The sequence below is a fragment of the Rhopalosiphum maidis genome, chromosome 3, assembly GCF_003676215.2.
Source record: "Rhopalosiphum maidis isolate BTI-1 chromosome 3, ASM367621v3, whole genome shotgun sequence".
Taxonomy (NCBI): domain Eukaryota; kingdom Metazoa; phylum Arthropoda; class Insecta; order Hemiptera; family Aphididae; genus Rhopalosiphum; species Rhopalosiphum maidis.
In genome coordinates, this window is record NC_040879.1 from 11,084,026 (window position 1) to 11,111,868 (window position 27,843).

General features: G+C 24.8%; 1 protein-coding gene across 1 annotated transcript; it reads left to right on the forward strand.

Moving 5' to 3' along the window:
* Window positions 1-2,765: 2,765 nt before the first annotated feature.
* On the forward strand, window positions 2,766-26,606 carry LOC113559838 (serine palmitoyltransferase 1-like). Its single transcript, XM_026965609.2, has 10 exons — window positions 2,766-3,251; window positions 17,719-17,832; window positions 18,373-18,474; window positions 18,819-18,981; window positions 21,522-21,654; window positions 21,730-21,850; window positions 23,309-23,500; window positions 24,021-24,132; window positions 25,234-25,496; window positions 26,247-26,606. Exons 1-10 carry the CDS (start codon window positions 3,219-3,221, stop codon window positions 26,421-26,423), a joined length of 1,410 nt encoding a protein of 469 aa, XP_026821410.1. The 5' UTR covers window positions 2,766-3,218; the 3' UTR covers window positions 26,424-26,606.
* The last annotated feature ends 1,237 nt before the right edge of the window (window positions 26,607-27,843 follow it).

Here is a 27,843-nt window from a genome sequence, read left to right on the forward strand (position 1 = left end):
ACATATTAATCAGTGGCATTAGTGTATTACTAGTACCAAATTATATGATATTTCATTAGATTGTTGGATCTAAAATCTATTTCTAAGATATTTGCAATATTTATTTTTTTTTTTTTTTTACTTTTGTAGTCAATAACATCTAGAGCTGTTATAATCATAATAAGTATTACCGCACAAATTTAAAATATTTTACGTTGTATTATTTTTTTTTATCTCGAAAAATAATTTTTTTTGCCACTTATTTTAGAAAAAATAACATTTTTATTCTAGTAACGTTAGTTAAAATACGGATTACGGACCCATATAAGACTTAAATTTCGGGACCCGAGGCAATAAAAACTAAAATACTTATAATTAAAAAAAATTATAAATAATAAATATATAAGTAAGTATAGGTATAATATTTATTTTATCATAATTAGAATGGAGGCCAGAACTGAGATATATTTTTTAAAATAGTTTTAAATGTATATTGTTTTTTGAGACGTGTTCTCCACATAAATTTCGTCGAATACGATTCCAGAAAATGTTTTTTGTTCCACGATGCTTTTTATTTCGCAATTTAACAGAACCCCACAAACTCGATGTTTTGGGTGTGTGCTCCTGTGTCAAGATCAACAAAATTATAACTATGTATTATGTTGGAATCCTGCTTGATGCAAATTATTGTTAGTTTTCCAACAATTTGACAATATTATTGAGTCTGGTTTTATATTTTTTTTGATTATAGGTAATCCATCATAAGCTAAATACGATAATTGTAAGAACAATATAGTAGTAATATATAGTACGGCACACTATATGGCGGAGTGATAACAAACAAGTACCAAGTTTATTTTGAAAGTACCAACTGTAACCGACTTTCCACCAGAAACCACCTTCAAAGTTGAAGCATTTTTTGAACGATTTATCGTATACAGACAAAAAATCGTTCTTGGTTTAAATACCTAATTTCGTCAAAATCTTAACCTAATATATTTTATAAAAAATATTGTTGATATGTATTATTTTTTGGATTGATTTGCTTAATTAATAATAATTTATGAAGATTCTTGTATTAAATATATCCAATCCTAAGCTATAAAAATTTAACATTTTATACATTTTTTAATTTTAACGATTTTTTTCACAATTTGAACTTCAAATTCTTTTTAAAAAAAATCGTTTGACAGTAATATATATCTGTAATATTTTTAAATAGTTATGATAATAACTTATGAGGAACCTTGTGTTAAGAGGACGCTATACCGCATGTGTTATCTCTGTCTTACTAACGTACATCATAGTAAATTTGCGTTCAGCAGAACACATTTGGTAATGTTAGCTTTAATATAAGAGTAAATTTACTTATCATCAAATTTAAAGGTAAGAAAATTATCTTGGAAATTTCTTATGCTTTTATTTATATTATTATTTTAAAGTGAGTTATAACTATGTAAAATATTACAAATTTAAAATGATAATATCAATAAAAGCATATGACATTTTCTGGATAATATTCTTACCTACCTTTAAATTTGATAATATGTAAATTTACTCTAATATTAAAGCTAACATTATAAAACGTGTTCTACTGAACGTAAATTTGTTATGATGTACATTAGTAAGACATAGACAACACATGCGGGTATAGCGTCCTCTTAAATAATAAATATTCAAACTTTTTAAGAATGATAATTATTCAAAATATTTTGATAATTATGCCATGTATAGGAAATGATAATATAAATATTTGCTAGAAATGTCAAGTAGTTATTCACTTTCGAAAGATAGTACCTATTGTGTAAAAATTCTGATTTTCCCTACTTTTTTTGTTTTTTTTTCGTTTATTTGACTACACGAACATATTAAATAGATTTATTTTATTATCAGATAATAAGTATATTGATGAAGTTGAAAATAATAAAATTTGATCTGCTGTATAAATCATGTACATATAGCGTTTATAGTTTCATACACTATCGCTGTGTTCGGAACCTATAACTCAAAACCATATGGTATAGACGTACGACGATAATGTTCGTCAATGCGTCACCGGGCCATCGTCGCTAGATATTATACTCGTACAATGAAATATTATCAAGTATTGATAATTCGATAAATAATTTGAAGACATTTTCTACTACATACAATAAAGTAATCATACTGTAATATTAATTAATATTGACCTTTGTTCCGTAGATCCATAAATTAAATGTATAATTAAAAACAAAAAAAAATTTCGTTTTCACGAGGTCTATACTCTCTCTCTCTCTCTCTCTCTCTCTCTCTCTCTCTCTCTTTCTCACTCTCTCTATTATTATATATTTAATAGACATGTACATTCGGGGTAAACCACAATGTTTTCCCTCGTTTATTATAATATTTTATATGTAGTATGTACATATATGCGTCATATAAAATATTTTTTGGTTTTTGGATGGTTGTGCTCTATATACAAAACGATTGTAAATTGGCATACACAATTTGCAACGTAGAGGTTGTATGGCCTTAGTGGTATAAAAAGTGGTGATTCCCGAGAGCATTGTTGCTCGTCCTGTATACCCGGTTGGATCCCTCCTTTGTGATCGAATACCGCTGGAGGGAGACGCGATCGTACATGACACGCCATCCATTATAATAATGTAACGACCGCCGCCACAGCGGTTTTGTAAAAGAAAATAAATGCTCTGCAGCAGTCGTCGTGAACGAGTGTCCGCCGCGTTTTTATTCGGTACGTTATAACCAGTGAGAAGAGTTCAGCGCGCTCAAACATTTTTTTTTTTTTTGTCTACTACTGTTCAAGTCAGTTTAGAATTCTAAAAATGTTTTCCCCGCCGCCCGTATAATCGCGAGTTACGTTCGGGAGTAGGTATAGGTACGTAAAAAACAAAACATCTATAATAAATAATTATCGAGACACATTAGTGACCGTCGCCCCCGGGTCATTTGCACACACAGAGTCCTTGACACTACCGTTTCCGTTGCGAGCACGCTTCCCGCCGTTTTTTTTCGTTTTCCATCGTGCCGTAACGTCCATTGTTGTGTCGGCGGTACATCATTGTGCTCTGCGACCCGTTGTGAAATTCACTTGTCTCCGCCGTCGTCGTATAGCCGCCACCGTTACTACTATTTCTATTTGAATTATTACAACTTACATTAATACTATTACTAATACTACTACTACTATATACTATCGTATACTATAACTACTACCGCTGTCGACGAAGTTTGCTGCCATGTATTTGCTAATCAACACGCTATTCAATCAGGTAAGTGACGGTGTCGTCTAGGCATTTAGGCCTCGATATAGAATAATTATAAAAGGCGATGATCTACAGTGGTGCCGGGAGAAAAAAAATGTTGATCTATATAGATATGTATTCGTCGCATGCGTATATATATTTTTTTTTTCGAAAATATTAACCAGCCTTTGAACGCGTCATGAATATTTTTGTTATTATTTATAGTTATAGGTTATAAACAGCGGTCGGCAATCTTTTTGGACTCTCGGGCCATATTCACGAATTAAAAAGAGTTCGCGGGCAGGACAAAAATAAAAATTTTATATTCTTAAATTATTTATTATGAAAAAAAAATACTGTCTAAAACTTTAAAATAATGAAATGTATAATGTCGTTCTAAAATTTAAAGCAAGCCGTATACAACAGCGGCGGCGCTAGCCGCCGGTTGTCGACCACTGGGTTATAATACTATAGGGTTTAAAGTCATGACCTGATTTTAAATGTGATTTAGTTAACCACCGGATCATCCATATCGATTCATCTAGTCCCGCCCAACAATGGTATCAATTTTTTTTTTATATCATATTTTTCCGTATGAGAAACCATCTGCGTGCTGTCACCGTGTCTCCAGTTGATCCACAAGCAGAGTTGGCTTTAGATACGAGCGTCGAGCGACGCGTGTGACGGCATATAAGAGAGGTTTCAAAATTAGAATAATAAAAAATAATAATACATTTTTATTTAAGTTATTATTTTTTGATCCTAGGGACATCAAAATAATTCTTGTATTAGGTGCTATGAAAGAGCAAAAGTCGGCCCTGCATTCTGGGTTCCCTCATATATGAATTGTTCATCATACGTTCGTGTTGTAACCGTTTTATAGGTATATGCTGTAATAATGATCATAATATAGATACCATGCAAACGAAAGCTATAACTATAAGCTTATAGTCCTTACATAGTTGTATGACTTAACATCCAAAATTGTTCAAAAAGAAATGCACTATGCCGTGGTAGTTTCTTATACTTTTTTTTTGTTTCTTATTAATAGTGTGTCTGAGAAAGTTAAAATCTATATTGATATGGATAATGAAGGGCTATAATGATATTATCCATAAATATCTTCGTCGTCCGTGTGATGTTCCGATTACATCCGAGTAACTATTCTCACCCCCTCACAATTTTGATTTTATTATATATATATTATAAATACTCGTAGTAAATTTTCGTGATAACGCTAACTTTCGTCTCCAAGTAATACCGGTCTCCGCGTTTTCACTCCGGTTTTACAGTTTATCTTAGAACAATTTGTTTTATTTCTTATAAATACACTAATCGAGTAATGAGTGGATATTCAATTTTTTTTTCGATAAATTATATTAATCCGAATATTAAGGTAATACATCCGTCAGCGTTGCTTGTCGCTTAATTTAAAATTCGTTTTAATATATTGTATTAGTATATAGGACAGCGATAAATATGTCTTTATTACTGTTTGTCTTATTAGGTAACTCATTGAATAGATTAGAATATTAGATCAAAGAAGTGTACAATGTCTAGTATAAAACGCGTGACTCAATTATTGACCTTATTGTATAATTTGAAGCTAAATGTTTTGATAATTATTGATATTTGGTACATAAGGATCAATATAGTAATTAGTTAAAAACTAATAATTCAATGATAATTTACAATATTTACAGATGGCTGATATAATATAGGTACCTACATTATTATTAACCTAATAAGATTTATTTATAATTTACAGTCCGTATACTTTAGTATTTAACTGCTGAATACAAATTATTTAATAGTTACCATTTTAAATAACTTTGACATATTATTATGGATTAAATATTTGTATACTAGGAAAAAATATTTATAGTCACAGCATATAAATAAAATGTCGGTAATTCAACTATTTTGGGGTTATCAAATTAAAAACAATTTTGAAAATTTATTTAATTTTGTTTTTTTAAATATATAATTAATTGATCACAAAAGTATGTATTTTTAAAATGTTTATGTTATATTGTTCTATGTAAAAAAAAATATAGTAATAAATTAATAAATAAGCTTAACTATTTTTTTTTTTAATAAAATTTCGTTTTACTGTATTTATGATTTATCTTTAAGCCAATAAATAAATACACGTGTGTTTTGTGTTACTTACAATAATATGGACGATAATATGCAAATGACGGTGACACATTGTTTATATTTTGAAAATGGAAAATATGTTATTTGATTTTAAAAGTGGATCACTAGAATAAATTGGATGGCTCATAACCAATACATATTTTCTTATTGATTTTTCTTCGCTTATAGAAAATAAATAATGATATTAATTATGTATATTTTATTAATTACCTGTCAATACTTATCCGTGTAAAGTTTAACTACATCAATAATATTTTACAATAATATAAAAACAATCTTGTTTTTAATTTAACAATTCATATTTCGGGTGTTCAAGTGCACATTTGATACTTTTTAGTTTTTAGAGTTACACTTTGCCCTATCATTATTTCTCTAAAAAAGACATAATTGGTTTATGAAAATTATTTTGAATGATACAAATTTGAACAAAACAAAAACTCTTTCTTATCATTATAGTATATAGTTGATAAAATATATTTTATTAAATGGCCTATAGCATAAAACCAAAAAAATCTTCCTACAGTATATTATAATGTATAAATTACTACTCTAAAAATTGCAGTTAAAAATTGTTTATTACAATACTCTCTACGATAAACGTAATAGTGTTATTTATGTTAATCAAATAAATATATTATTTTCGTATTAAAATACTCTAATAAATATCACGTTTATCAATTTAAATAAATATACTTTTTCGTTTAATTGATCAACGTTATAATAATACTTTGTTGATTAAATTAAATTATAGTCAATAATTAATAACTATTTATTTATGAATTTACTCAGAATTGCATTATGAGTATTTTTATTATTCGGCGATGCGATGACTGATAATGTGGAATGTGGGACAAACTTTATTTTATAATAAAAAATTAATAAATAATACTATCCTGAGAGAGTCACTAGCCACATATAAGTTTTAAGTGTAAACTTGTCATTGAGTTGATAGATGTGTTTAAAACGATTCGAATTCAATGATAAATGATTAATACAAAAAAATTGTTTTCAGCAGAAGCAGAATATTAGTTATATAAGTTATTTATTTTTTCATTAGTAATAAGCAGTAGGATAAGTGCATTTTTCTAAAAGTTTCGATATTCTATGCAATATCTATTATATTACTACACATTTGAGTATTTTTATCATATTATTTCAATATATCATAGTTATAAACCCTTAAGTTAAAACTGACTTACATTTAGAAATGGTGTATATAGCCTATATAAGTTCAAGTTGTAATTATATAAATACTTTAAAATCAGTTTAAGTATTTTGAAAAATAAATTTGGTACCAATAAAGAATAATAATATACTTATGAAAATAAATTTAAAATTACTACAATTCTACTACGATTCAGAATTAAATTTTGTTAATATTTGAATTTAAATTTCTAAAAAAGTTGTAAAAACTGTATTTTAAATATTTTAAATCTCAATGTAATAACTTACTACCACGTTATGTGTGTATGAAATATTATCGTTTAAAAATAATAACTCTCTTAAAAATAAATAAAATCGTAAATAGGTATTTGATAATAGGTTAATTCATTAGGTAATACTAAATCTAATGTTATAAAAATGGTTTTGCAGAACGCATTAACTTAACTCAAGCTTACTATGTATACAAGATGTAAAAATATACGTAAAGCACAATTTAAATATTATACGGCATTCCCGGAAACCGGTTTTGAGTTATCAAATTTTTACCAACTGTAAATTGTGATTATTTATAACATTTTAAATTTGAATTCAATTTTTATTTTCTTATTTTTTATTGATTATTAGATTTCAATTATTTACTCGTTCGATTCTTATAATATTTATTGATATACATATACACGTTTTGCTTCTTGCACAGGTGTTTGAAATAGTGACATATTATAATAAATAAAAGATTTTGATGTATTGAGTATTTTATATAATATAGTATTATAGTTCAACACTACTACACGTATAGATTAAAATGAATAGTTCTATATATTTTCTTAACTAGTTCATACTTGTATTTTAATAGCGCCTAAGTATATAGTATATTTTGAGAAATTTAACTAACAAAACTAACGTAAGTACTTATTGAGTTATTAATTACTAGTCTACTGTTAATTGAACTGTAACAAGAATAACAATACATATACATGATACATTGATACGTAATAAATTAATAAAATAATTTTTTAACGAATCAATTGAAAATTAAACTACCTAGTTAACTATTTAACCAATTGTTAATAGAAGTATATGTAATGAATTTATATTTTAAATTACTATTTCAAATTATTTTCTTTAGATATAGGCTATAGATACTTGTATTATATATATATTATATATGTCAATATATCCAGTGATATTTATTCGCAGCACATAATATATTTAAGATAATAATAATATTAATATATTTTTTTATTAGTTTTAAGTATTTACTTAAACTAATAACATCCAACATATAGATGTACTTACAGCTATAATATTATGACTCGATCAGTAACATTCCAACTACTGAATTTTATTAGTACACATTTATTTCGATATCTCCCAAAGCAAACATTATTTTTTAATGCCAACATACTTTGTTATTAAAAAAAACAACATACTACAAAATTATAACAATTAGTATTTAAAATAAAAATATTTTTACAAATTATTGATTTTTATTTTAAATTTTAATAATTGTGTTAAACTAGAGGAGGTTTGACTTTTTACAGTTATAGTTTAGCTTATTGTTTACATTTAGTCAATACGTGTACCTATATTTTATCTTGAAAAGTAAATAAACATACAATAAACTCTTCTTACTAGAAGGTTGTATTTAGAGGATCCTTAATATCAAAATGTTCAACCTGATTAGATTATAGATTAGAATTATAAGGTAATACGTAATATAATATCACGTGTAACTTCTAAGGAAAACGTTATGTAAAATAAATCATAGGGTATTTAGTATTTACCTACAATTTATTTTACAACACATCTATTTTTTGATTAAAATGTATTGTATATCTTATATTATACAAACGTAATTTACGATACTTGACGTCAATTTGTTTAAATATAAAAAAAAAAAAATACATTTTTGTTTTTAGACATTTTTTTGAACATTATTCTGGTGGAGGTTTCCCCATAATTATCATTATTATTGAAATATAATGTTTTAATAACAAAAATAATACTTCTTATTTTTAATTTAGAATAAAATTCGCCAATATTATGCTAAGTTAAATTCATAACCTTAATTATCATTTATCACAAATTTCAATTTATTATACATTTATATTATGAAAATTGCATTTATACTATAATAAATTCTAAGCAACGTATCGAACATCAAATTTTATGTTTTAGAAATTTTTAAAAGTCAATAATTAGTTTAATGTAGGTAAAATAAATTTCAAGTCAACGTTTAAAAATATTTTAGAAGTAGTAAAATATTAATGATATGTTCGGTATATTAAAAATCTACTATGTATTATAAATTGATGATAATATTTGAGAAAAAAATATAAAATAACAAGTATTAGAGTATTACAAGTTCTAACATATAATAAAATTTAACCTATTCATATTAACTATTAAACAGTATTCTACGATTTTAACGGAAAATTGTATAGTTACAGCCCGAGGATATATACCAAATCACTATATCCGGCTCTATAGAAATACAAATACACCGATTAGTTATTACATGATATTATGTTATTTTGTTTTTGCTATACAATTTGTATTGTATTTTCAACTAGGAAATTGTAACATTATAGTATAAATCAAATAATATACGTGATTTATTCATAATATATAGTTATGTAACACATAAACACAATACATTTTACGTTTATGTATTACTGCTACAGTTTAATTGAAATCTAAATTTTAATTATTTTAATTTTAATATATTTTTAACTTCTGTTTAGAATAAACATACTTTTAAATATATCATATTCCAAGGCACTATATAAAATGTATCATTTTTTGGTCATCTTATCACTTATTTGATATATTTATTATTCAATAACTATTATTTTTTATTGCTTTAATAAAACTGATTTATTATTATAGCCAAATACGATAATAAATAGTGAGAGAATTATTATCAAAGACAACTATTTAAAATGTTCTGTGTGTACTATAATAGTGTATAATTTCAAGGGCCCCATTAGTCAATAATCAATAAACTATCAAAAAAGTAAAAAATTCGTCCAATGTTTATTTATGTGTATCGCTAAGTAAAGATTAAAGTCGTAACTATAAATACTATATTTTCAAAGCGTAGCTGTCTGAAAATTTTACTAGTGTACAGTTTAATGACTGACAATATTCAGTTTTTAAATAGTTTAAAGAAACAAAAAAACATGATAAAAACTTTCTTATTCTCATAAAAATTTAAAAATATCTCTTGGGTCTTACGTATAAGATTAATGTCAGGCGTAGATAAGACTGATTAGTTTTCTTGGAAATACTTTAAACTTATCGAAGGGGTAAATAAATTATAGTTTATTGTTTAGCATTCTTTTACTATATACCTACTACGACGTTAGTTTAATAATGTAGATCTTTGTATGTAATCATGGCCGTCGTGGCTGTGGCTGTAGCCCATAAGCGCAAAATATGATCTAAAACGCAACCCAAAAGCATAAAAATAAACACTGCATAAGCGCAAAAAAATACTTATAAACAAATCATAAGCGCAAATATATTTAAAAAAAATAAGGTGTATTTTATCAAAACATATATCTATTAATTAAGATATTACATTGATATTGAAATGAGTTAAACAATTTAAAATTAAAATTACATATGTACTGTCATAATAAGTACCATACATTTGAAGCTCACAGTAGTTTAGTAGTTCAATCTGGAATTATTTTTCTATGTATGAGTCCCATACATTTATATTGGAGTTGACTAACAAATATTATTTAATATAAGTTTATACTGTATATACGGTATAGACGTATAGTTATTTAAATGATTATAAACCGTCGTGGTAATTTGTTACGATAAAATACGATACGATAATATTACACATATATAATACTAAACTTCAATTATTGAACTCAATCATTGTTGCTTTTTAAATATAAAATATTATTTATTTAAAAAATAAATTTATAATAACCATACAATTTTAAATTGAAACTTATATAGTGTAACGGCTTAACGGGTACAATATTGTATCAGATATACTTTATTTTGTGCGCTTTTACCCCACTACTAAGAGCAAAACGAAAAAAATAAACGATTTGCGCTTTTGGGATTCTTTGGTTTACATATACTTATTTTTTTTCCATTACCTTATCATCCGTTGACAGTTATAGTATATACTTATATACACTCTTATATTGACCTCGTCGACAAACATATCTATTCCATAATTAGAGTTTATCTAAGTATTTCTATACATTTATCTTACATCTTGCACACACACACACACAAACATACATATATATCAGATCAGGACAAATTGACACTCAGTGCATGACGAACGTTAACAGAGTAATATTTCTGAAGTATAAAATAATGTGCTGATTTCATTAATTTCGGATTGAACATATTACAATTTTGAAAATCCCAAATTATTATTGTTATAACAAAATAAATATTTATTTTTTGCAACCTACTTAATTTATTAAATCAGATTTGTTTTATCAATACAATATTTTATATTGTTATAAATATATAAAACCTAATCAGAACTGAAAGATATATATATATGGTATAGTTAAATATATTTAATTTATTTACGATCGAGTAATAAGTATCAAATATTAAAATATACTTAATATTTTAATACTGAAAATATATTATCATGCTACTTCACAGATAAATATATATAGTATTACATGTTTCTACGTTTCAAAGGCAAATATCTAATATGATACTCACATTTTTAGGTATCTTAAACATTCCTATTCGTAAATAGGTTTTTCAAACTATACTCTATGTTAATTCACTTGTTTTTTTTTTATTTAGGTATTATTTATTTATTTATCTTATACTCCACTTTTTATTCTACTTATAATATTGGCTATAAAGAATAATTTCAAAATGTATTTAAAATAATTATTGAATACTATTTTGATTTTTTTGTCAATGAATACGTATTTTTTTATGTCATGCGTTAAACCATATTACCTAACAAAAGCAATCAATGTTGAAATATTTTAAAAATTATTGAGATTGACGATAGACATTATTTGGAAAATATACTTAATAGTTTAGATGCTGAGTATAGCGAATTTAAAAATAAATAACCTTAAAATATTTTTAAGAGCATTTTCTATACATGGTATATATTATATATATATATATGTATTTAATATTTTGAACCTTTTTTAATTACTTATAAACATTTGAAATTTTTAATTTAATTTAATTTTTTTCATGATTATCAATAAAAAAAATTCTGTAAGCTTTAAAATGTAATACAAGGTTCCGCATAAATTTTTATTATGTATATGTTTAAATTTCAAATTTTCACAAAATTCATCCAAATCACGAACATTATAAAATAATTTTGTAGTTAAAAATATATAAAATGTTCAACTTTTATAGATAAGGATTGAAAAATTAACATACAGTTTCTTTAAGTAGAAAGTAGATCGTACTTTGACCAAAAAATTATATACACAGTTTTTATTTTTTAATATATTCAATTTATAAATGTAGAGCAGAGCAATTACCTATTTTACCATTATTTTAAATTTTAATGAATAATTTTTATACATTGATGTATGACTTATAAGAGTTATGAGATAAATAAACTCATAATTTTCATAACTTTATAGTATTGAAACAAATTATATGTACCTATATATTTTATTTAGAGCCAATTAAAATTAAATACTATGCTGCATATATTATCATTACAAATAACACATAAACATAATCGTTCACTGTTTAGTTAACTTTAAAATGAATATATCAATAACCAATATTGAAAACCAGCTTATTTTGGTTTTTATGATATCTATTTTATAAGTTACATAGTTAGATAGTATAATATATGTTAACAATACATCAGATGTGCTGGCAAAAAACTCAAATTTTTTTTTTTTTTTTTTTTTTATACTACATGGTCATATGGATATATATATAAAATAAATAATTATTACAATGTTATGTAACATCCGCTAAAATGTTCAGCATATATTATCATCAAGATAACACAATTATAATGAAATAAAACAGTTTTTAAAAACGTTATTCACATCAAAAAATTATTAACATATATTTTTTATAGAAATTAAAACTTTATTACTAAATAAAGTTTAATACTTTACTATTAAACATTTTTTTACATTTAATACCTCATATAAGATTATTATGCTAGTATGAAAAGGTAAATTTAATAAATATTTAATTAGACAGCTTATAGTAACATTTAGTCTGGATAAATGGAAATTATAGGTTCCTCCCCAAATTGATAAACCATAAGAATAGAAAGATTGTACTAGGGATAATTAAATATTTATTTTATAATAATTATTAAATATATATTAAGTTTCTTTAAATATGTAGAAGAATTTACGTAAACTGTTATTTACAAAATAATATGCCTATCCCATTTTAGCCTATAATCCAGAAATAGTCCCAGATATTTAACTTCTAATACCTTTTCAATATTAATACATTTAGGACTGCAGGTTGAAAAACAATTGGGTATACAGTTTCAAGAATGAACTATTAAATTATAATTAGTAAAAGTATCGAATGAAAAAGTTTAAAATGAATAAATTTAGATTTTGATAAATTCAATTTTAATTTATTTTTACAAAACCATCCATTTACTGTATTTAAAATATTATTTGATTCATAATATAGATTACTAACTGTTGGATCAGATATTAAAATGGTAGTGTCATCGGCAAAGCTAAATAATTCTATATTAATATTTGTATTTATAAAAAGATGGGAAAGTGGATAGCGCTCAGCTGTATAGTAGAGGTGGAGAGTGGGTCACTATAATGGATGTGTTAAATTTGAATGCAATGACAGGTATAATTGCATACGAAAACGATTCTGAACGGATATGATTTGTCAGTCTAGGATAATTAGTAGGATATATTATATTATTACAGATATTTAAATTGTAATAAATCGTTATTTTACTCGATTTCATAAAAAAATAAATTTCATACAATTTTAATATTTTTTCTATATTTACGATAGAATTTTTTTTTACAGTTACTTGTAGGAAAACTTATGGATATTCTTGTATTGGGTATTTTTAACCTTAGGTATAAATCACAAAATTTTATAAATTTTCAACTTCTAAATTCCTCACAAATTTTTACGATTTTGTAAACATTTAAAATTCAAATGTTAACAAACAAAAATTGTAACTAATAATTTTTGATTTTTTTTTACTACGATAAGTACAACTTATAATAAACCTTGTATTAAATTTTAAAGGTTGGATAGTAATTTAAAAAAAAAATTTATCTAATAAATAGCTTAAAAAAAGTCAAATATTTTAAAAATTTAATTGTAAATAGATAACGCTAATATAAACATTTGATGAACATTTCAAGTGTTTACAATGATTCGTTTTTGAGTTACAGCGAAATAAAAAAATCGATTTCGTCGAAAACTGATTATGCGTAAAAATCCCCGTTTTTTTGCTACTTTTTAGGGTTTTCCTAACTGGAGCATTTTTTACTTTTGACCCCCCCCCCTCAAAGTATCAACTGGATGAATTTTCTTTTTCAGAGAGGGGTTGAAGTCAAATATCAATGCATTATTTCTACTCCAAACGTGATGATAGACACAAAAAAAAAAACATACATCATTGTAAAATCAATACATTCTTCACTTCGTTCAGAATCTAAAATTATAAATAATAGGAGGCCTAAAACAGTGCCCTAAGGAACCCCACAAAATATTTATAAAATTTAATATAGGTACTATTGTACTAAGTAACTGTTTGTACTCTATAAAAATCTGTTTTATTTCACTAGATATTAATTATAGACATTGTCATATATAAGACTTGTGACCATACCTAAACACAGCTTTTGTTATTTTTTTTATAAATGTATCAGACATATTTAAAGTTTATTGGTATATTGTAGAACATATGCTGAAGAATAACTGAATAAAGAATACAAATCCTTAATATTACAAAAATTAAAATTATTATAAGTACATATGCTAATATTTCTGTTTTACTAGAATATTGAATGATTACTAATGTCTGGTGATTAAAAGCATAAAATATAGTAAAAAAAACTATTTTATATAAATTATTTGATACAATTTATTGTTTAATAAAAAGCAAATAAATAAATGGTTAAAATTGTAGTACCTAATCACTATATTATCTTCGACCACGTAATTATTAAACAATTTTAATAAAATACTAAATAGTAATATTGTACTATTGTAGACATACATTGTACAAGGCAAAAAACTAAACAATGGTTTTGTGTAACAAGTTGGTGTGTATAAACTGTTGTTTAAACTTGTAGTATTAATTATAATTTTATTTATGAGTGAGGGCATACCAATATCCATACTCTGAAGAGACCATTTGCAACTGCAAATAATCAATAAACATTTTTAAAATATTCATTAAGTACATTTTAAAATTGTTGTGGTCAATCTACTTGAACTTTGCTATTTGAATTTTTAGATTGTAAGCGAAGCTATGAATGTATTGACTGTACAATGATGTGTGTATACATGCACACATTGGCTTATAATAGAAAAAATGCTTTTATTTTCAACATCAATAACTTTTCTGATATGAAAGTGAATCTAGTTGGTAGTTTTAGGTCAATAATTTAAAAATAATATAAAAATATTACGGGAAAATTAGAATTCTTATTGAAAAGTTTTTGAAAAAAATCGATTTTTCTATTTTGTTGTAATTCAAAAACGAATAACCATAGATACTTAACATTTTCAAAAATGTTTAAATTACTATTTTTTATAAATGGTCATATTTTAAAAATATTTTTCACTAGTTTAAAAAGTAAAAAGTTTGAATATTTTACACATCGTTACTCATAAGTTGCTATTTAAAAATATTAAAGATACTTACGAACGATATGATTTTTTTTATACTCTTGGTATTCAAATTTTCATTAATTCGTAAAAAACCTATGAAAATTTGCATTTTATTTTGTATAACTAAAATGTAAAATGTTCAATTTTTATAGCAAAGATTGAAAAATTAATACAAGGTTCCTCGTAAAAAATTCATAATGGGACAAAATCTAAAATATATATTTATAATGTTTTTATTGTACTCATTTGATTCAAATTTGCATAACATTGGATATTTAAACAAATAATAACGATTTTTGTTAATTTGTTGTAATTCAAAAATATTATTCATGGGACTTAAAATTTAAAATATTTCTTTTTATTAAATTATATTTACATAAAGGCATATTCGATTGCCTATATAAATCACCTATTCTATAGTAATACTGTATAAATATAATAAAATATATTTTTTAATAGGATAACGAACCATCTCCGCTCAGAATCGTTTTCGTACACAATAATTTATTAATGAATTTAAGTTTAATTCGTACATTACAGTTACTTACTCAATAATTCTTACTCACCTATACCGTAGTATATTTAACCAAACCTTCTGCTTTTCAGTGATCGCAATGATTATTGGGAACTCTGATATTAACTGATTTAAAGGATACCGGCTAAACCAACAATAACTTAATTCTGTATTTGCTCATAAATTCCTTAACAAATGTAAAAATCATAATATTTTAACTATGAAAAAATGTGTACAAATTATGGCTCAATATATTAATAACAGTAAATTAAAGTTTTTGAAAGTACGATAAACAAATGTCAAATGAGCCTATGAAACGTATAAAACCAATAGGGATTTCACTTTTCTTATTTAAGTGCTTCATTTCATATGTCAGTGTTTTTTAGCTTTTTCATTTATAAATTTTTTGATTTTTTGTTATTTGGGCCATATTCAGGGCGGTTTTCTCAAATCATATGTCCGGGGCCTGGTCCTAAACCTAAAAATGTATCAATACATAAAATGAATGTTATTCTGAGAACAAAATAAAACATGTTAAACAATACGGTTGCAATATTTGATGCCAAAACCATTTAATTATTAGTTTTCATGTATAATTAGACAAATTTTTCGTTTGAGAAACAGACCCAACCCATTAACCCTATTAAAAAAAGGGGCCGGGAAGATTTAGTTATCTCGGGGCCTAGAAAAGCTTAATACGACCCGAGTTGTTATTATAATACTTTCATTTTTATATTAATTCCTCTATATTTTTATATCTTTGTTTCTGGATCATTTTTTTTAATCCAAATAATACCTGTTATTTTTACTTGTTAATTGTACTAAAAAGTTTAATTCATATAATATATCCATAATATAATATAGAACAATTTAGGTAATATATGTACATAAATATGGGTGTATAATGTATATTATCTAGTATATACAATCTAGGATCAAAATAAATTATCAAATTATATTATTCTATAAATAACATAGTCAGTAACGTGTTGCTAAAAAATGTGTGGCAATAAACGGTCTACGCATTTTTTCGCATATAGATACGGTGATGGTGAGAATGATAGAAATCCTATCATAATAAAACGTTTCTCGTTTTGCTTACACTTTTTAATTATTATTTGTATTATTTTATGATTGTTTATTACTGATTGAAATTTGTATGAAATTAGTTAATTACACCAAAAATGTTAATTGCAGACAATTTAATCGATTTGTACTAATTATTGTTGCAAAAATAAAATCTGCATTTAAATTTAATTTTATTTATCCTCGTGGTTTTTTTTTTTTAATAAATAATAATCAATTACTTCGAATCCATGCATCTTAGTTTATATAATCAACGTTAAGCTATTTCTTTGATTAAATTGTGCTTATAGAATTCGATTTAAACTGTAAATTTATTCTCCCATAAAAATTCATCTACCTAACAACCTATTACATTAAATATCGGGATGTTGGGTTCAAGTGTACCATAGATATTCAACCAATTAATTTAACATTAGCATGCCTAGAATGTTTAAAATAAAAATATTTAAAGTCATATTTAAAAAGTATATTTTTTCAGTACTTTGAAATTTTAGATTTTTATCTTTAATAGCTTATGATACTGTTGTTTTTCATATATTATTACTAAATGTACAAATTTGGTAATTAGTCTTAACTCGATTGTATGATTGTTAAAATTAATGTTTCTTTTATGTTCATCAGTATAACAGATAAAATTATCTGATTGACGAATATTTATTGATATTAATTTAAAGACTTTAAATATCAATAATATAATAATTTAAAATGTTATTTCATGAAATATTTTAGGTTCAATTCAATCACATTTACGTAGAGGGCAGTATACTCCTTGTACTTCTGTGGATATTATTTAAAAAAACAACAAGTTCCTCAAATATAAAAAGGGCCGAATCGTCAGAAAACGTGAGTAATTGTACATACATATCTAAATATTTTATTTTCATTTTTCATATTGTATTTCAACATAAGTAATGCTCAAAATAGTCAATACTTTTTTTTTAATTAGTAAATAATGACGACTATTACTGAAAAAATTATTGTTATCAGTTATCGCTAATCTATAATTTTTTCGGTTACTTATTTTGATTAGTATCATTTGGTTAGTTTTATACTTTATTAAATAAATTTCAAACATAAATATTGTAGACTATAAAATGCTGACCATTGTTTATTTGTGTATAGTATTTCCTATTAAAAATACTGCCGGAAAAAATCTTGTTATTTTTTTTATTTGTTAAAACGGATGGTTTCCGAGAAAGAAAGATTTTTTTTTACATTTTTTCTCATAAAAAAGTACTAAAATGTTTATCACGGGTTAAATAAAATAAAATATGGTAATCCTACCTCAATTTATTTGATTTCAGAATTTTATATTATTTATCATTATTTCCTGGTGTTTAAGGTAATTCTAATTTTGTGAAACGTGATTACTTTTTTTTCAAGTTGGACGTTGAGCAAAAGATTAAATTGTGGAATCCAAAACCTATGGTTAATACAACTTCTTTGTCTGCGTTGCCAATGGAAAACTATGTCATTGATGGCAAGGTAAATAACTCGTATGTACACTCGTATGTATTACCACCGTCTTACAATCGTACAAAATGGCAAGTTGTGTGTTAGCTAATATTTTACATACAGCAGTACCTTTGTGTGTTTGATAGTTGGTTTTTACAATATTTTAATTTTTAAGTGTTGTAGTAAATTTCACATTTTTTTAATACGAATTTGCCTTTGTATACATTTGTAAGACGCACATGCTAGTGTATTGTTAAAAATTATAACCATTATTATGTATTGCATTATATTTCATACTTCTATGTATATAAAGTATGTACCTATATAATGTTAACTAGATATTGTTTTTGTTTGTTTTCCATCGTTGGCACTAGACTGGGCATTATATCACAATTAATGGCCAACCGTGTATAAATTTTGCAACCCACAACTATTTTAATTTCATCACCGACAATTCTATTGAAAACAATGTAATAGATGCGGTGAATAAATACGGCATTGGTTCTTGCGGACCTAGAGCATTTTACGGCACATTTGGTAAGTAAAACCGCTACGTCGCATTATAGTTTTAAATTTGTTACCATGTATCTACCACGTTTTCGCTTGTAATATCGCCAGACATAATAACCATTGGCTCCCTCTCATACTAATTTGTATTTAAATATAAGAATCAACAAAGAATGAACCGTTAATGACATTAATTTACATGTATAGTTAATGAGAAACAAACACACAAAAAATATTTTCATAAATGCATTCAAATCGTTTTCGTTGTACACATACAATCATATATTTATTATAATCTTTGAGAATCTAACAATAGAACAATGTATTTTTCTTATATTTGAATATGTAAATGTGTTAGACTAGATTCTAAAGGATATAAAGTACCTATAGTTGCATTTTAATACTAAGGTATTATTTGATTTTCATTAAATTGGCTAAATTTAAAACGATTGAACAGTTAAATAAAATTTAAAATTATTAATATTTTAGATCCTTGTGTAGAGCAACGAATTAAAAAAAAAAAAACTTTTTGATAAGTGTTTTTTTAATGTTTGTGTTTATTATAATTTATTGGAGCATCTTCAATCTTTAATTTTAAATCTTATTTTTGCTAGCCAATTGAATCTACTTGGTATTTTGATCCCAAAAACAAAATTCTATGGTTATTATTTAATTATGAATGACAGTTGTAGACATTCAATTTCCACCATACATATAAATTGAATTTTTCTAAACACATAACATTTTTGATTTTTTTTCCAAATTTAGAACTTATTTATTTAAGTAAAAAGTTTGAAAATCTAATACATAGTTTTTTATAAGTTGTTCTACAATATTAATAAGTAGAATTAGGTATGATGACTTTTGCATTTTTTTTCCTTTGATTCTATACAATGCTATCTTACTTAAAAATTTGTTTCATGCTTCCTAGATTCAAATTATTCTAATTTTATTTTGCATTTTTTTTGTTTTTTTAACGTCAATTTTTCATATTTTGTAGTTTTTAAACAATTTGGGGCGCATTTTTCTCAAATTTTAGATTTTTAAAAAAATGTGTATAATATTCAAAAAAATAATTTTAATATTATTATTGTGGGGTTTTTGTTGTGATTAAATTTATCGCGTACCGATAAGATTTACTGTTTTAGTTTTAAACATTGATAAAACAAGTGCTCTTTACATACATATTACATACATCGATCATACACACTTATAGAGTATTATACTTATACTTTGTATGGAATAAATTTATACTATTGTTTATTAATATTATAATTCATATTTTAAATAATCTAACCTTATTGTCACCCATATCTCTAATAATATCTATTCATAAATAAATTTTTTTTACTTATTTATTAGATTTTTTAAGTTCAGTTTTTGAAGTTTTTAAGGCATTTTGTATTTTTTTAGGGCCTTTTTGTGTGTGTTTTTTAGGTCATCAACATCCTAACTCTATTAATAAGTATCAAAAATGTAGTATCGTAAAAAAAAGCTACAATAAATGTATACATATTATATATTTTTTAGAGCGTTTGAAGTTCAAATATTGACAACGCACATTTAAAGTACAATTATTCTCAAACAATTCTTTTTTATTTTTTTTATTATACAATCTGTAAATATATTATTTTTATAATAAGTAAAAGTGCTATACAGGTAGAAATAGAATAAAAATAAAATAAAATAAAATAAAGGGGGATTGATGACTTGAATGAAGAATCCATCAAGCGATGGAACTTCTTGAAATTGTGAATGAGTTTTATTATATTGGATATTATCATATTAAGATATATACATAATTCTCGTAGTCTACTGGGCAGTTAGTAGTTAGTTTCTAATAAGATGAATTTTTCGTTTTAATGATTCAATATATTCATTGATAAATACCAAAATTTAAGTGAATTTAATTTATTTTTAAATTAGGCTGTAATATTTCAGTTATTTACTAGTCCAGTAGTTAATTTTGGTGGTTATCCTAATCATTTATATGCAATTATTATATATTTTTAAAATATAATATTTGTATATATATACATAAAAAATTGTAATAATTTCTCCATAGGAAATTGTGCTAAATAATAATGTTTAACAAAATTCAACTATATTGAAAAAGATGCATTATGATTGATTATTTTAATTAACTGGGATATACCTAGTGCAAGGGCGCACCAAAAGGGGTGGCTAACGGGTTTTAGCTCCCCTCCCCAAAATAGCTAGCCCAAACATTTTGACAACTTTATTAGGTATATTGACTTAAATTATTATATAAAAAAATTATCAACTAAGAAAATTGAAACATTAGGTGTAACATAATATATATTTATACCTGCCATTCCAGGCCCCGGGAGAGACCTCTGTTTATATTATTATAAATACTATTTATATTTAAAAATTATTTGAATTTAACCCTCCCCAGAAAAATATCTTGGGTGCGCCCCTAACCTAGTGGCTTCCTATGTTTTAAATTTTGATGTTAGTTTTTAAGCTAAAAAACAGGAACATGTATACGAATTAAAAATGTGATGAATGTTCATTATAATTAAAAACTTTCCGTCCTTTATATTTAGATATACACATTGAACTAGAGGAGAAGCTCGCTAAATTTATGGGAATGGAAGAAGCTGTTATATACTCGTATGGATTCTGTACGGTGACTAGCGCCATTCAAGCATACGTCAAGTCTAGAGATATTGTATATGTGTAAATAGCAATCCAATATTATATTTAATTTATAGCGATTGGTTTCATTTTGTTAATAAAATTGATATATTTTAGGGACGAAGAAGTGAACTTTGCAATACAAAAAGGTCTACAATCTTCTAAAGCAGAACTGGTATACTTCAAACACAACAGCCCAGAAGACTTGGAACGGTTGATCTTGGAAAAAAATTCAACCGTAAGTAATTTGTCAGAACAGGTCACGGAAAATTATAAGATACTCCTTCGTAATTCTTATATTAAATTGAATTAGTAATTAAATAAATAAATACAGCGAAACCTGTATATAACAAACAATCACAGGACCAAAATAATTGTCCGTTATAGACAGGTTTTAGTGTTTTAAAAGTAAAATTAATCTATAAACATATCTGTTTAATGAAAAATGAAAATTCTATACATATAATTATAATAATCTTTATCATTATTATTATATTGTTATATTATACATATACTCGTACATTTTATTTTAATATTTCTTGAAAAATGATAGTATTAAACCACAATTTGGTAATTTCCAACTCGTGATGGATAATTAATTTGCTCACGTGTGAAAACCGTTTTCCGTAAACTGTGTTTTCACTGTAATTCCAAAAATTAATTTAAAAATATAATATATCTTAATATACTCGCGAATGTATTATTTATATAATCTATATATATATTTACTTATATTTACTTATATGGTGGTACATAAAACTGTTACTGTAATTTACAAAAAAAAAAAAAAAAATAGCTAATACACATTTACATTTAACATTTTAATGCTTTACATTTATTATTATATATTAAGTTAAAATTGTGTATAAAAGATTTAGAATCTAATTTGACCATAAAACGATTTAACTATTTCAAAAGCTATGGAAATTTAAGATCCTGACCTCAGCAATGAATGTATTGATCTTACAACGATAAAACTATTTTGGTTTTTGGTACAACTCAAAAACGTATAGGTAATATTTTAAATTTACATCAATTGTAAATTAGATTTTCCTATATATAGTATAATTTTCTAAATATTTTTTATCTTTTTTTTTTTGTAAATATTGACTATAACATTTTTCTTCTTATCAAAATATTTGAAATTTAACAACTAGGAGGCTCTATTTATAAGTAGTTTATTTACCAATTAAAAAATATTTAAAATCCATAGCCTTAATATTTTTTATAAGCTTTTAAAGTATTATATTGAATTTTAATTAAATTCATCAAAATCGTTTTCACTTATAAATTTTTTTAGTTTAGTAAAAATGCTTACGGTTTTCATAAATTATTTATTATATATAAATGTTTAAATATAATTTACTTAAAATTACAGTTTTTGTTCAAATTATTCAATGATGACAAGATATTTTTCAAATATTCATTTATATTATAATACAATGATAAATATTTTTGCTCTCAAATTTTTATAAAAATGTAATAAATTGTAAAAAACAATGAAAAAAAATAATTTGTTAAATATTATTTATAAAAAAAAGCTCTGCAATATCATCAAGGTGTAACTTATTGTACGAATTAAACTTTAATACTTTTATAACTTCTTTTGTACCAAACTATTTTATTTTAATGAAATTTAAATTTATTTTATTTTCTTCAAAACATTTAAACCTCATACAACCGATATAATTTACAGAAGAGAAGAAGAAACAGAAGAGCGTTTCTAATTGTCGAAGGAATTTATATGAATACTGGAAATATTTGCAATTTACCAAAATTTATTGACATCCGAATAAAACATAAGATCCGTATATTCATTGACGAAACCATATCATTCGGCGTTCTTGGTGAAAAAGGTCGTGGAATTACAGAACACTTCAATATACCAGTAAGAATAATTAAAAATGTATTATTACCTCAAAGGGAAATCGATTTTTTTCAATAGTGAATTACAGAATTAATTACATTGATAATATTATTAGCAAGTAACGGTTTGTATATTCTAAAATTCAGATAAATAAACAAAAAAACCTATTCGTCTTTAATTATCATATGTACGTAATTGTATTAAGAGGACGTTTTACCCATCATATTATAATTTTGTTTTCACTTTTTAAAGGGAGTTATAGCTATGTAAAACTTATAACTTTAAAATGTTCATAATTCACTTTAAAATTATAATATAAATAAAAGCATATGGCATGTCCTTAATAATATTCTTATCTTTAAGTTTGATAATAGGTAAATTGACTACGATATTAAATTTAACAACATAAATTGTGTTCTGCTGAAAGCAAATTTGCTATAATGTACGTTTATAAGACAGAAACAAAACTCGCGGGTATAACGTCTACTTAAACATTTATACTAATGATTAAGTATATTTTTATTATTTCCTTTTTTTATAGAAAGACGAAGTCGACCTTATCATTGGAAGTCTAGAAACATCCTTGTCGTCAGTTGGTGGTTTTTGCGTAGGTTCAACATTTGTTGTCGAACATCAGAGGCTATCTGGTCTTGGTAATGAAAACATTTTATTTATTATTTATATTAAGCTTATTTTGATATTAAGAACCCATTAACGTTATTAACAATTAGAAATATAAATAAAATGCAAAATAATTTAATAATGAGATCAGGGCCAGATTAAGGTTTTTGCTGCCTATAGGCTGAAATAAATTTACCACCTAAAAAAATGAAGCTATTTCGTTTCGATCATTAAATTTTGCGCCCTAGGCTTTAGTCTAAACAGCCTAAGCGGTAATACGGCCCTGAATGAGATCAATAGAGATATAAAACCATTTTCTCTTTTAAAAAATAAGAAAACAAAATAATATATTTCTATAGTAATTGTCTACATTATTTTTAATAAATATTTAAGAATGAAGGATCACTATATTACTATAATTTATATTAATTTATTTGTGGCCTTATTGTTCTTAAAAAAAAAAAAAAATTTTTAAAATTATTTAATTTGTCAATTTGATCAAAATATCCATTGGTAACCTTACAATAATTCTGATTAAAAAATAATAATAAGGGTTTTAAAATGTCATGAAATTCATTTGCTTGAAATATTTCATTTCAATTAAAAAAATATTACATCTTAATATTTATAAATTATAGTCATGTCAACAGATTACAAGTCAATATTTTTAAAGTTGGTTTATTGTATGAAACAAATAAAATATGAATAATTATAGCCAATAAGGATCCAATAAATAAGTGATAAGGACTGGGGCTCGGAAATTGTTGTTTTCGCATGTTTTTTGAACTATTAGATTTCTTGTGTAGTGAGCTAAAAATCTTTTCTTAGACACTACGAAAATATTATTAAAAGTTTAAAGTGTATGTTTTTGCATATTTATTATCAATATTTTCTGTGTGTAATCAATATATTATTTCGAATTATTTATAACCGAATACGTTTAAAAGAAAAAAAATATTTTTGAATATTTTAAGAAGAATGAAATTTTCAATTTTGAAAAATTCAAGTGAAATATTTTAAAGTTAGAACTCTAATTATAATAATTACAGCCTAGATTATATAATAAGTTAATTTTACATTTGAAGATCCTTTAAAATAGACAATTACCTATATTTCTCGTATTTATTTGCTAGGCTACTGTTTTTCTGCATCGCTACCACCACTACTATCAGCGGCTGCTATTAAAGCTTTAGACAAAATTGAAAAACATCCTGAAATGTTGGTAAAACTGCGAGAAAGGAGCACAAGTCTACACAGAAGCATTCACAAAAGCCAGCTGACCAAGCACTTTACTCTAGGGTCTGATGCAACAAGTCCATTAAAACATTTGTATTTAATAGATAAGTCTATATCATACACGGAACAACAGAAAATATTGAAAAAAATTGTTGATTACGTAAGTAATAAATCTGTAATTTCATTTAAGAGATACTCATCATTTATTTTTTTATAACAACCTCTCCTTCCCACATATAATCAATTGACCGATTTAAATGTCAATAATAAGAAAGCTATATTTAATGTGGTAATTACCAGGTATAAAAAGTGTATATTAAGACAACGTTAAAAATAATGTGAACTCTATTCACTTTAAGAAAGAACTTTGTTGCTGACTACTACACAGGAGTGTAGTTTTACTACAGACAATTGACTTAGTAAGATATGACATTATTTTTTATCGATATTTATGGAAAAAAATAAATAAAAATCATGTATGTCAAATATGTATAGTTCAAAAAGATTCAAAATATTTTGAAAATTATATCATGTATAGAAAATGCTAAAAAACAGTGAAAAAAATTGAAGTTAAAGTTATTTAATTTTGTTGGATATTGGTTATTTTCAAAAGTATTAGGAATTGTTTATTTTCGACCCTCTCTCATCCTCGGAGTACCAAATAAATCCAATATTCTATCAGAAACTTCCCTGAAAGCTGGAATTCAAAAAGTTTCACTATCCTAAAATATGATGATAGAAAAAAAAAACAACACACTTAATATCAAAGTCAATATTTTCATTGTTCCACTTGGAATTTAAAAGCTATCAGATTTAAAACAACCATGTTTAAAAAGTCTGTGATAACCACTGAATACTTTTCACTTCAAGCAACAGTTGACATTGATTTATAATATTTTTTTTGTTTTAGTGTATATCAGAAGGTGTTGCGATTACTACAGCTGCATATTTGAGTGATCGTGAATATAAAATACCCACGCCCAGTATCAGACTTCTCACAAGTATCAAAACAACAGACGAAGAAATTGACTCTCTAATAAATACACTGTTGCAAGCGGTTAGTGTGTCGATCATACAAAAAGTATAATAAAACGGCGGGGTCTTGTGCAGTGCTCACTCATCATAATGACTGCTATCTACTTAAATATTGTACCTAAAATCATCCCTACAAAATAACTGTTGTAAACTGTACTTAATTTTTACGTGAATTTACTTTATTTCAATAAAAAGAATATGTTAATTTTGGATCGATTAAAAATAAACCGTTGCTTATTACAATGACGTTAATAAAAACAACAAAATTATAATCATTATTTTTTTAGTAAATAAATTATGATTCAAATAGAAGTATAGCTGAATATCAAGTAGGTACGTTTTATGTGCTAAGCCCTCCCAAAATTGATACCTTATTAGAAATGTTATCCTATGGGTCACATTGCTTTGGATTATTCTAGTCCTAAATATTTGCTTATTTATAGAAGTTGTTGAGAATTGTTGACGTTGTTGGCGGAAGTGTGACGTTTATCGTCCAGATTATAAGCAAAAACTCTTATAAAAATCACTAGTATGGTTTCTCTGTCAATGATTTATTGGATGGATAAGCTTATTATGATCCTTTTATTCTAGGCCAAATGTATTTAATATATTTTAATAAATAATAATGTACTATTTTAAAGTTAGAAAAAGAATTGGATTGCAATACCTTCCATACTGGTTATTGCCGCCTAATAATTGTGGTTTCCTGCCAACCAATTATAAAAATACATAAAACAGGTATATTTTAATTTTATTACAGGTTGTTAATTGGCGTTTACCTAATTTCTAAAAAGTCAATAAAACTTCAATATTTCTTAATTTTTAAGGTGCTAAAATCCCCCTCTCTAATTGTTTTTTAATATTAATTACAAAATGTCAACTTATACAAGTAATTAACTTTTTTTATATCTAAGTACCTGATTATTGTGCAGATAATCAACTTATGCTATATTCAGTTTTATTCAATACATCAATATAAATGAAAAATCAAATAATATTTGATACAGTATAAAGAACATTAAAAAAATCAATTCCTTATTAGTAAAACATTTATTAAAACATCAAAAAGAATATTAAAAGTGATATAGATATTTATATAACAATGTAAATAAAAATAAAAATAAACTTCAATATAATATTGGCATAGATATTACCTTCGAGGAAAAAAAAGTTAGTTTAATCATGATTATTTGTATTACAGCTGTAAAATATAGATGCGTATGGCATAGCTATTTTTTTAATTGTAAGAACTATTTATTTATAGTTATAATGTGTACAGTCAATTTAACTATAATGTAATCTAATTAAAATTTTTATGGATAGAGTATATAGTTGAATCAACCACATACCTACTTTTACTAAATGTATAGTAAATGTAACTGAAAAGTTAATCAATGTTATCAACAATTTCAGTTGAAATAACTAACTAATAATATTAATAAAATATATATTTTAGTAAATCCAACTATTCC